The 13,204-nt window shown below is 32.2% G+C and overlaps 1 protein-coding gene across 5 annotated transcripts in view; it reads right to left on the bottom strand.

The window, feature by feature from the left end:
* The window catches only part of BRD10 (bromodomain containing 10), a 110,355-nt gene that overhangs the window by 33,415 nt on the left and 63,736 nt on the right, over positions 1-13,204 (bottom strand). For all 5 annotated transcript variants that reach the window (XM_070794209.1, XM_019965975.2, XM_019965976.2 and 2 more), the window contains one exon: positions 6,644-6,723. In XM_070794209.1, the coding sequence (XP_070650310.1) occupies positions 6,644-6,723 (80 nt within the window). The remainder of the gene's footprint in view (positions 1-6,643; positions 6,724-13,204) is intronic.

Below are 13,204 nucleotides of genomic sequence, written 5' to 3'. Positions count from 1 at the left end.
TTTCTAGTAAGTGCTCAATGGGAACTAAACTTGTATAAACTGCTATTATGACTACCATGTCAAATTTGCCATGGAACTTTCAAATGGTTACACCCCTTTCACTGAACTTGGTGTACTAGGTTAATGACATGCTCATTTGTACATACGGCAAAGCTCAGAGCAATTTTCACTTGCATTTAGCTGTCTCATTATACATGGAGTAAAGGTACATTTTCTTTGTACTTTGTAGAAACTTACAGTAACAATGAAAATATATACCCCTATACCTGAACACATCCTAAAAAATTTAAGATCTTTTAATTAGCAATTAGTCATGAGATCAGAAAATATTTATATTTCATTTAAGGAAACAACATAGTTTTGAAGTCAAACTAGGAATTATTTCTATACCTTAAGAGCTATATATTAAAAAAATACTTTCCTAGTTAGCAAGCTGTATTAAATCAGTGCTTCTCAAACTTCAATGCACATAAGAGTCACTTGGGAATCTTGTTAAAATGAGGCTTTTGATTTAGTAGGTCTGAAGTGGGACCTAGGATTCTACATTTGTAACAAGTTCCAAGGTATGGGCTGCAAATCTCACATTTTTGGGCAATTATGTACTAAATGATTATGAATTACAAATCTGCATGGTCACAGAAACATTTGGTAGTATGGAGCTAAATGAGTACAAAATTTAAAAAGATTTATCTTCAAATAGGGGATGGGATACTGAATTAAAAGCACAATGTTCAATGTTAATGCACAAACATTCCTTAAATGCCATGATTCAAACATAAATTTTACTGAATTTGAGGGTTAAATATTTTTAGCAATATTTACTTTGAACTTATCTTGAAGTGACTTAATACCTACCTCACAATTTATACTCTTTAAATACTAATATATACCTCCCTCTACATATATATGTAATATGTAATACATATACTCCAAATATAGAGTCAAGTTATTAGAAAATTCTTGTATGGGAACATTATTCTAAATTTGTTACTTATCATTTTGAGGTTATATTTTGAGGGAAAAATAATTATTTATGTCATAATTATCATTTTGAGGTTATATTTTAAGGGAAAAATATTTATGTCAATTCTGTCATTTATACATTCTTTACAAAGTAAGGTCTGTGTGTGTGTGGCCTTTTTTGTGCGTGTGTGGGCTTTAAACTCAGCTTAATTTCAAATGATGCTTTTAAAAATAAAATAAATCCAATAAGAAAAGTTCACTTTAATAAGGAGAACATAAATTTTTTTGAACAAAGCAAAAACACCTTATTAAGACCTCCTTCTCATTACCTTAAATTTGGGGGGAAAAAAAAAATCTAGGGCTTAGTGCCTGCAAAGGTGAAAGAAAGCTCCACAGCAGCTTGGATTATAGTCAGGACACACTGCCAACAGTCAAAGAGAAGGTTTTCAGTCATACTGCAGAAGGTTAACAAGAAGAGTTTTCTCTCCCAGGAAGAACCTCTTCAAGGTTGTTAAACTCTCCTTCAAATTAATCTTTCACTTGGTGCAACTCGTGACAGTCACAAAATCATAAATTTTACAGCTGAAAGGGACCAAAAGAAAAAAAAAAAGTAATTTGGTCCAAACCTTGGCCAAGGCTAAAGAGGGGTATCTCCAATTCACACACAAGCTAGTTTAACAGAGATTAAGTGACCAAAGATGACACATTCATAGAGGAATACCATGGAACCTAGGACTCCTCTTCCTCTTACATCATATTCTTTAAGGGTTCTCTCTAAGCAAAATAAAACAAATTAAAAAAAAAAAATCTAACAATAATTTGAACGTGTATTATAGTTTTGAGCTTCACAGGTGGCGCCAGCGGTAAAGAATTCGCCTGCCAGTGCAGGAGCCGTAAGAGATGCAGGTACTATTCCTGGGTGGGGAAGATCCCCTGGAGAAGGGAATGGCAACCCACTTCAGCACTGTCGGTAAAATCCCATGGACAGAGGAGCCTGGTGGGCTACGGTCCATGGGGTCGCAAAGAGTCAGACAGGACTGAACGACTGAGCACCATGTTATAGTTTTAGGAATTAATTTATATCTAAGCTTTCATATCTATTAAATTTAAGTATTAAAAGGCCCTCTCTCCAACTCAAGAAGCAGATATGTGTGTATATAGTCTATAGAAATAAGTGTATATGGTGGAGAAGGGGAGGTCCTGTAGAGATCAAAAGAATTCCATAATCACATCTCAGAAAAATTACAAAGTAAATCACTATTTTAAGCTACATATTATGTCCTTCAGGTATAAATTCAATAGGTTTGAGAGATATTTACTTTATTTGTTCCAAAAAGAACGTAAGTAAGATAGCATACAAAAGTAAAACAATATGGTAAATTACATTAAAAAGCAAAGGGAAATGCAGAGAAGTCAAAATGAATAGGTCCAAATAAAATGGGTCATGTTCACTACCATTCTAATAAAACATTCCAATAATTTATTATAAAGTTATAAGCAAAAGACTAAATGCATGGTGTAAATTCAAAATCTATATTATATTTAAACTAAAATTATATTGACATCTGTTAAAATTATTAGGACAGAACATTCCTTTCACTTCTTATGATCATTCAGAAATAATGACTACTTCAAAACCTGCAAATAAAGATATCATGAGCAACATGACAAGTCTGATTAATAAATCAAAACATTTTTATACCACTATATGAGTAAAAACTGGTGTTTCTCTCAAGGTACAATATATAAAAACAGAAAAAAATTTCAGGGGGAAGTAAAAGTCCATGATGTTAAAAGTGAAATAAAAAGCTGAAGCTGAAAATACTCATTTTAAGAGGCAGCAATTCAAAATAACAATATAATCAAAAGGTCCTTAACTCTGTGAGGCAGTTAAATTCTAATTTTAATTTTGATCCCAAATTGTCATATTGAGGATAGTACTTTATTTCATATCCCTTAGTTTCTCCATTGCTTAAATTGAGCAACAGTGTTTTTTTCAGAGGTATGTTAAGGATCATTGAGTTTATGGTTATGCTAAAAAAAAATACTTCTATATAAATCTTAGTCAACACCTGGATTCTGGATTTTCTCTGCAAAGAAGCCTTTAGAATAAATCACACACATGGAATAGGAGCAAGCACACATGACATGGAATATGTAGGTTACCAATAAAAAGCAGAGTCATGGTACCTAAGTCTCTTAATTTTAAAACTGTATTTTATTGAGACTTGACAAACTATGTTTTAGGAATACTTTCTATGACTCTGTTATAACTGTGCACAAAAAGAAAATTCACATAATATTAGGCTTCTCTTTCAAATATTAAACATATTAATATTCTTGGTAAAAGTTAACTTTATTAAGAAAATAAATATTCACTTTTCAATCTAACAGCCTTCCTTGTACTACAAAACTGATATAGAAAAACAAAAAAATAGTCCAGTCAGTTTAACAAAGTAATCAGTAAAATTGTTAAATCTGACACAAAAGCTTAAATCACCAACAAGTGCTGATGACTAAAAATATTTCCTGACTTTTTGAAACTATTGCTAAGTAAAAACATGGCAACTTCCCCTATATGCCAAATGTATAACTCCTGATAGCACTATAGTAAGGAGGGCTAAGCACAGGTTTTCCCTCTAATATAATGATGCAAATACTACTACTTGGTTTTTTACTTTTCAAATACTTGTAGGCTTAATGATGAAATGTGACCAAATCTGAGACTTAATCCAAGCTCTTAAGTTGCTGGGTAAAGTGGTAAAGGTCAGTAATAGATGCTCTTTAACCAATAATTAATTGATTTTCCTACTCATACAGTACTGTCTGAAGCATCTGACATGCTTATTTAAAAAATAAGATAATAAAACATTAAGTTCTATCACTTAATCCTGACAACAACCTTATGAGGTGGGAACTATTATTATTATTACTCCATTGTACATATAAGGAATTAGAAGCTTTGAGCAGTTAAGTAAGTTACAGAGTTAGTGCTAAGATGGCATTCTAACCCAAGTAGCCTGGTTCCAGAATCCACATGCTTAAGTACTATCCAGATTACTAATATCTATCTAGATCCTCTGAACCAAGGATGGACCATTACAGGATGAAATCCAGGATTTTTCATTTTTAGTAAAAGTATAAGTTTCTTTTTATGCCATTGAACATTTGAGAACCACTGATATAACACCTAGGAAAAACTGGTACAGATATGGTCAGTCTCATTATAATATACACACAAATATAAATACAACAGGCCTTTGACTGTTTACAGTGTATACTTTAAATAGGAGTGGGATGATTATGTCTTGTCCTGAGGTATAGGTATCACTTGTTTATATGAATAAACATGGATTCTTCCTGAAGCAAACAGGCTTACACATTTCATCTAGCTAAAAAAAAATCAACAACTATCAAATTAAAAAGTAGTTGAGGTCAAAGACAGGATTTACTTTTTCAATTCACCAGAACCTTAAAAAAAAAAAAAAAAAAAAACTTTATGCAATTTAATCCCTGGACATGTTTCTGAAGTACTAAATGTCATATTGTTAGAGCTTTTTGAGAAAGAAATAAATTCACTTCTTTGTTTTATAATAATCAGTTTTCTTACATGTGGGAAGAATAATTAAATAATTAAATCAAATAGTTAAAGAAACTATCACAGAATTATTCTGAAAGGCAAAACTATAAGTTCTGCATGTAACAACAAAGTTTACTAGTGACTAATATTATCTCCTATTCTTTGCTTATTTGAAGCAAATGACCTATTTCTTGGAAGATGGCTGTCAATTTTCTTTCTCAATACTACCATGGTATTTAAATTATAAATTAGGAATAAGAACACCTGTTCTCATAAGTCTATTCCCCATCCCCAGCCCCACCCACCACCAACACACAGCCCTGCCCTCTTTCCAGAAAACCTTAAGAGCCAGGAAGAGGATGTTGTTTATTTTAAACAGTTCAATTCAGCAAAACATGTACTTTTGACCTTCAGTTTCTGAGTGGTAAGCAAATGGTCAGTAACTAACTAAAAGCATCACTTAAGACAGTGTTTTTCATACTTTTTTGCCCAGAACTCATGGTCAAAAATACATTTTACACTGCATGTCAGTAAACACACACAATGGAAACCAAAGTTTTATGAAATAACATTACCTTTACTATATTTGACACACTCTTAAAATTTCTATTTTAACTGTGTTAGCTTAAAAAAGAAATTCTGGCCATGTAATATACTAAATTAATTTTCATGCCTCACTAATGAGTATCACCTTCAATTAAAAAAAATATTTTATGCAGTGTTACTTACTACATATAAAAATCATCCATTTAATATAGGGATGAAGGCAAATATCAACAATGGACCAGATTTGTCTTGAGATTCATATTCCCAGGATAAATACTTTGAGGTATTAAGGAAAAAAAATAAGTGGGAGAAGCACGAAATCAGTGGAAGAATGAATAACCATATACTATTGTAGCATTAAATAAGGCGCACAAGCAACAGTAGAAAGGTCTCTAAATAAACAGTAAATACTTTTTTTTTCTTTTTACTGAATATGCTGGAACCAGGGTTACTTTATATAAAAGGATTCTGTAGAAATTATTCATCCTAAGGATGTCATTAAAAATATTCTAAAATACTAAGAGAAAAACATATCTATTTTCTTTATTGTTCATTTAAAAGTATTAAATTTGACCAGTTATTAACTTCCACTAAAAAAAACACTTCTAAAATAGAAATTTTACTTAAAAAAAAAAAGGATGTGTCTACATTTTTGGATATACGTAATTGTTAAACTCATATTACATATTATCAGTATTTTCACGGTTATTACTCTTTCATTTTCTTCTTTGTTACACTCACAGAAATTCATTTTAACATCACTTATATTTTTTGGAATTGTTAGTTTTATAATCTAAACCAACCAGAAATAGATAGGACACACTACTACAAGAAAATTTTTAGAGAGTCATTTGTTGTAGAAAACTCATCTTTTATAAAGTAGAAAATAAAAATATTATTTAATTAAGGTAAACTTCTCTGCTTATTCCAGTATCAGCTTCAAACAGAAAACTCTTGACATAATCACACAGCAAAACATAAAAGTACTTTTTTCTTTTTGCAGAAATGTTTAAAAAACATTCAGTTAATATTCTCTCTGAAGTTCATATATAGCTGTGTTAAAAAAAAAAAACCCTGTTTTTTAAGTTAATAAATCTATCATTTCTACAGTGCCCAAATAAATTAAAATAGATTATCTAGGCAATATTAGCATGTACAAACTAGAGTTTGTTCTTGGAAGACTTTCATTTACACATTTATATTTATGTGTGTGTGTGTGTGTATATATGTATATACACACACACATACACTGTACGCTATACTGTACTTAACAGTTTAACATATTTCTATTAAACCACTTCTATAAGATAGCATAGCATAAAAAAACCACAGATTTTTTTAATATCAAGACAAAAAGAGAGGTAAAAATTTCTGAAATACTAGCAGATTAAATCATTGCTATGTCTGCACTTGCAGGGAAAAAGTCATAGTTGGAAATATTTCATTGAAGTATTGTGTGTTATGGCAGAATTTGGCCAGTCTCTTGAGGAACAACATAAACACAGATATAAAAAATTAAACTGAAAAACTTTGAGACAAAATTCAAACATTTACCTGAAATTCTGGTACAGTAGGTGACTTTGTGACAGTTTTCCTCTTCTTTGTGATTGCTTTTTTAGATATGGATTTTTTTCCTTTCAAGATTAAAAGAGAAAAGCTTCATAATGCTGTTTATAGCATTTCATTAACAAAAAGCAAATTACATAGAACCTTGAAAGTTAAATTATAACTAACAGATGGCTTCTAGTGAGTCAAATAAAAATGATGAATCAAAACAAGCCCCAGCAAAAGCAAACATCAAACTATAACTACCCATAACAGACATATTAACAAATGGTGTTTTCTTAACAGCCAAACTATTATAATCTCTAATGTGTTGCACGGTACCAGAATTTATTACAATAAGATTTGGAAAATAAAAAGTCATATTACTACTGCTTAGTTAAAATATAACTCACAACTTAAAATGAGGTTACATAAGGGGAAAAAAAAACCTTACCTTTAACAACGACTTCTGTAGTCAGGAACTTGTACAGAACTATACTCTGAAGACTATGGTCTTTATTCAACCTAATGTGAAAATCCTCTCAGTAGCTTAGGAAACAAGATTTTCCTTCTATCTCTTTAGCTCTGCACTCCCCTAATGGGCTGCTGTTGGCAGTATTCAATAACCAGTTTTAAAACAAGGTAAACATTTCCCTTTAAAGTGCACCTCATCATTTGCGCAATCAGAAACCACAGGGAAAAATAAATCCATATTCTTAAAGAATTTCAGTTTATAGCATAAAGTATATATAATCTATAATATGTATTTACACAGACTAAAGAAATACATGCATACATACAGCCTTTATCTTATTTTAGTAAGGAACATATTAAAGTAAATGTTTTTCCCCATTTATAATTGGCAAAATCAATTAATAAATTATTTACTTAACAAACACCAGATACAGTACAATTTATGGGGACAACAAAGAATTATAAAATGGAAACCCTGCCCTCCAAAAGTTTACAATGTAAGGGAATAAAAAATTAAAGTTAATTTTAGCTCACAATCATTTGTATGCTAAAATCAGTTTAAAAACTATTTTTTCAAAAGAGAAAACTGCTATACAATAATCTCTATTGTTCTTTTCTAAATATTTTAATAGGTATGATGATTTTGCATGAAAACAATCAATCTGATCGCAGCATTTTATTCAAGTCATAAGTACATTCTAGTTTACAATATAGTTGTATTTTCTTTTGTATTTGTAAAATCAGATCACAGAACTATAATTTGAATCATTTCTAACTGACTCAATAGAACCCAAGTATACCACACTTGAACTACTGCAAATTTTCAACTGCTGAGATTCACAAGGGTTTTAGTGTTTTGTTCTAATAGGTAACAACCTGCTACTGACTTTTGCTTTTAATTAAATTTAAGAACCTAACATATATTTTATTTTCTCATTATTCTTATTTGCTTATGTGCTCACACAGTACAAATATTAGAACTAAATTTATACAAAAATAAGTATATGGGTGGGCTGCTTTAGCAATATCCGAGAAGTGATTCCCAGGTGGTGCTACTACTAAAGAATCCACCTGCCAGTGCAGGAGATGGAAGGGACATGGGTTCAATCCCTGGGTCCAATCCCTGGGTCCAGAAGATCCCCTGGAGGGGGAAGTGGTAATCCACTCCAGTATTCTTGCCTTGAAAATCCTATGGACAGAGGAGCCTGGCAGGTCCATGGGGACCACAAAGAGCTGGATATGACTGAGCACTATCATACTATATAACACAGCTAATAACTGACTTCTAAACTGGGTGCAATAGGTAACTCTCAAGTGGACTGATGAATCTGAACACCAAAATATCTCTCCTCTGAGACATGCTACCTTTACTGTTACTGAAAGTTTACAGGAAAAGATTTAATTGCTTGCTGACTTAGGACAGTTTGAAGGAAATGAAATCCTTCCTCATTCCTATTCCCCACCCCTCAGAACGCCTCTAACTAGCTTTTTAAAAATAATTTGATTTTGTATTTACTAATTTGTAAGCACAACAGAGGACGTTTTTGATATTTCCAATCAATCTGATATTATTGCCACAGAGACACTAAACTTAGGTAATAAATTCTCAATTAACTCTAACAACCACTCTATTTGAATAAATTAAGCAGCTGAGGTGGTTACTGGGTACCTCCTTTCATCATGTCATTTAGATAACTTAAATGTTATTAAGAAACTGGAAGTAGTATTGGGAGTTTTGGAACTACCTACCTGGATTGGAATTTCAGCTCTAACCACTTACAAGCTGCAAGACCTTGAGCAAATTATTTTATTTCCTTGTGCAGCTTCACAAAACAGGGATAATAATATTACCAACTCTGTGAGAATTATACAAGTTAAAGTATGCTAAGAGCTTAGACTACTATTAGGCACAGGGTAAACCATCAACACATCATTAGTGGTTCTCATCTGCCTTAGATACGTTGTGGTAAGAGTTTAAACAAAATGTTAATTTTTTTTAACCTTCAATTTATTTTATTAACTTACTCCTTCATTTTAATTCTTCAACTTTGTACATTTATCAATTAATGTAACACTATACAGTGTTACAATTATCTGTTTACATGTTTCTCTTCCTTACTAGATTGGGAATTACTGACAACAAAAATCCCATTATTCATTTTGTATACAAGTTAAGATCCTTAAATATAAGAATCCTACTCTTCATCAGAAATGTTCAGTCTGGGGGTAGGAAAAGGAAGGCAGGTAACTGTTTACAATTCTGAGTCCATTTTATAATGAGGAAAACACAGACAAAGAATTTAAATAATTTACACAATTTACCAAAGAGTGTCACAACATGACCTAGGAATGGTAGTAAGGAAACTAACATTTATTGAGTGCTTACTATGTGTCAGACACTTAGTAAGGTGATACATAAATTATCTCAGTTAATTCTCAAAGAAACCTTCCAAGGTAGGCAAAACCTCCATTTTAATGTGGGATAAATGAAGATCAAAAGGTTCTTAACTTACTTAAGTGTTACACTATAATAAGTAATCCCCACAGCCAGGGACTCTTAACTCCAAAGTTCATGCTCTTTCCATTATGTAATTCTAACCTCTTAAAAATCATAGTTACCATTTATTGATTCCTACCATGTGCCAGGCACCATGCTAGGTACCACGCATTTGCTATTCCATTAATTTTTGTGAAACTACAGCCAGATAAGTATTAGCTCATTTTTCACAGAGAAATAAACAGGCTATAATCAGGTAAATAAATTAACAGAGAACTTATAACTAATATGCACTGAAGCACCTATTTGTACTAGATATGTCTCACTTCAAAGCTGTGCTCTTTTTATGGTAAAATACTGCATTTTTTCAGACTTTCTGCAGGGAAGTAATTTGTATTTGACTGGTTTCAGAACATTCCTTTAATTAGGGTTATAAGATTTGCATATTCACTATTACTTAATATCTTTGTCCTCAGTGGAACAATGGCATTAAAACAGGTATAATATCATATAAGAAATGAATCGCCAGTCCAGGCTTGATGCAGGATACAGGAAGCTTGGGGCTGGTGCATTGGGATGACCCAGAGGGATGGTATGGGGAGGGAGGTGGGAAGGGGGTTCAGGATGGGGAACACGTGTACACCTGTGGTGGATGCATATTGATGTATGGCAAAACCAATACAATATTGTAAAGTAAAAAAAAATAATAATAAAAAAATAAAATAAAACAAAGTTTCCTGTATTCATCAATAAAAATTAACTGTTACTGTTCATTAACTATTGCTTTTAAAATGGAGAATGGAATACTATAAAACCACACAGCCTTTATTTGGTAATCTGTTTTTGCTCCAGGGCAACCTACTCCAGTATTCCTGCCTGGGAAACCAATGGACAGAGAAGCTGGCAGGCTACACAGTCCATAGGGTCACAGAGCTGGAAACGACTAAAAAACAACAAGCTATATAGAGGGCAAGTTACATACTCCCCCCACCCCAGGGGGCTTACTTGATCATACCCAGAGTTTTACACCCATTGCCCTAAGTCACCTGGTCTCATAAAATATAACTGTCAAAAGTCAATTTAAAACATACAAAGAATTTCAACACAGTTCCTGAGCCTAAAACATAGACATGGCAAAAAGTATCAACATGCACCTCAAAATGGAAAAGGAAACCTAAATATGGCTTCCTAACTAATGATATAAGCACAACCTAATGAAGTTTTTAAAAATTATGCTTAGATCAGCTCTAGAAGGAAGCCTAACTTAACAGGGAAAGATAGAATTAAAAATACAGATTTACACTATAACGTAGGCATAGAATTGTAGTCATCAAGAATAAGGAGATACACTTCATCAGAAAAATTAAGGTGACTATCATTCCCAATCCAACTCTTTCCTCCATCTCATTCTTCATTTTTACCTTCACCTGGTATCCCTGCCTGTATTCACTCCTTGGCTCCTTGAACTACTAAGACTTCCACTTCAATGCTCCTAGATTCAGCACTCTCATGTTTAAAAACTATTCAACACACATACTTCTATCTCAGTACTTTCATTTTAGGGATCCTGATGTGAATGAATACTAAGACACTGATCACTACTAAGACACTGATCACTGTTAAAACTGGAAACCCAAGGGCATTTGTATTATCAGCAATTCTGGTAAGAGCCTGTTAGACTGTAAAGTCATAGAAAGTCTAAATATGATTTTTATTTACTAAATGTCCATATGTTGGCTAATATATTCTTTTTAAGTTGGCATTTTACTTTTATTTATTTATTGTAAGACTTAGATGAGACTTAAAAGGCTTAGAATAGTGCCTGGTACACAGTAATCATTGTAAGAGTATTGGGTTTTTGGGGGTGGGGGAAGTAGAAGGCATTAAAATAAAAGGCCATGGAATATAATAAATTCTTTCACTTCTGTATCTTGGCATCTTGAATTGGTTCTGTAAGAATTTTCTCCATAAAGACACATATCTATAGTAATATTAACAGAGAATTATACAACTGTTTCAAAAATACGGGCCTGGGTTTATTTGATTATACAATATAATCAAATATTGTAGATTACATTACTTTCTCAGTCATTCCCTATAACCAGCTCATTACTTTTTATACATTTGATATATTTTATTTCAACCTCATTTCCCAGACTGCATTCCTGGTTCAATTATCTAAAACAGCACCACAAACCCAGAAAGAGATCATCCCCAAATAGCATATTTCCATCATTCAAACGGCTTCTAAATCGTCAACTTTCAACTTTTTCCTTAAGTTCTTCTCTAATTACTCTACTTTTTCTCAGTGAAACTTTGCTTATTTACACCTCCATGGTTTTGCTCACTTATTAACCACTTTCATCTACCCAATCCCCCTTATTCTTCAAAGTCCTTCATCCTCTATAAAATCATACTATAGAAAACATTGATTTATCCTCTCTGACCTTTGATTGTATGGTCTTTACTGTATACTTAACAATTATTAAATGAGGCTATTTACTAATTTGAATCTTAATTTCTTCACTTACAACACTTGTCCTGTTTATTTTAATTGGTTTAGATGAACTACACAAAATGATTTGGTTGAAAATAATGACCCTGTAAGTAGGGAAAAAACCTTCCAAACCAAATGGGTTGAAATAAATAACTTAAAAATACCACAAGCTTTTTCGTAACAGTCAGTATACTGTGAATCATTTCTGTTTATTTTTTCAGGTTTTATAAAAAATCCTCTCATTTTTAAAATTTATAACTCATTTCAGTCAACTATATTTGCTCTATACAATCTACAACAGTATGTTACTGAAAACAACTGAAATGTCCATTAAGGAAGCTAATTAAATGAACTACACAATACACATAACAGAATCCTAGGCACTCATTTAAAATGATGGTACAGAGATCTATTTAGTGCACAAAAATGTTCGGTAAACTGTCATGTGGGCAAAAAAGCAGACTGCAAAATGGTATGTATAGTATAATCCTACTCAAAAATAAAAATGCTTTGAAAGAATAAAAAAATACATGTTAAATGGTAAATCTTAGTTACTAATATATCTTGGAGAATCATATTATGTGTGTTAATTTATTCATTCAATAGATTCCTACACAATGTGTTAGTTATTGTGCTAAGTATTAGGGAGCAAAACCAAAAATAATCCTTCTATTCTCAAGGATGTTATAGAAATGAGGGGAGACAAGCATCAAAATAACCTAGAAATAAATGCAACTATTAAGAATAAATTTTATAAATAAGTATTATGAAGGAGAAGTATCTGGTGCTGTAAGTATGCATAATTGGGAAAATGACAATGTTTTTATATTCTATAATGTTTCTAAGAATAAGGAACAGGTTTAAATAACTGAAAATAAATTCAAAATTTACAAGGCAGAAAGAGGGCTTCCCTGATGGCTCAGTTGGTAAACAATCCACCTGCCAGTGGAGGAGACACAGGTTCAATCCCTGGTCTGGGAAGATTCCACATATTGCGGAGCAACTAAGCCTGTGCACCCCAACTATTGAGCCCATGTGCCCTAGAGCCTGTACTCTGTAACTAGAGAAGCCAGTGCAATGAGAAATCAGTGCACTGCCACTA

This window comes from Bos indicus, chromosome 8 (assembly GCF_029378745.1).
Source record: "Bos indicus isolate NIAB-ARS_2022 breed Sahiwal x Tharparkar chromosome 8, NIAB-ARS_B.indTharparkar_mat_pri_1.0, whole genome shotgun sequence".
Taxonomy (NCBI): Eukaryota; Metazoa; Chordata; class Mammalia; order Artiodactyla; family Bovidae; genus Bos; species Bos indicus.
Note: the sequence above shows the minus strand (reverse complement) of the source record. Positions and strands in the feature narration are given on the sequence as shown.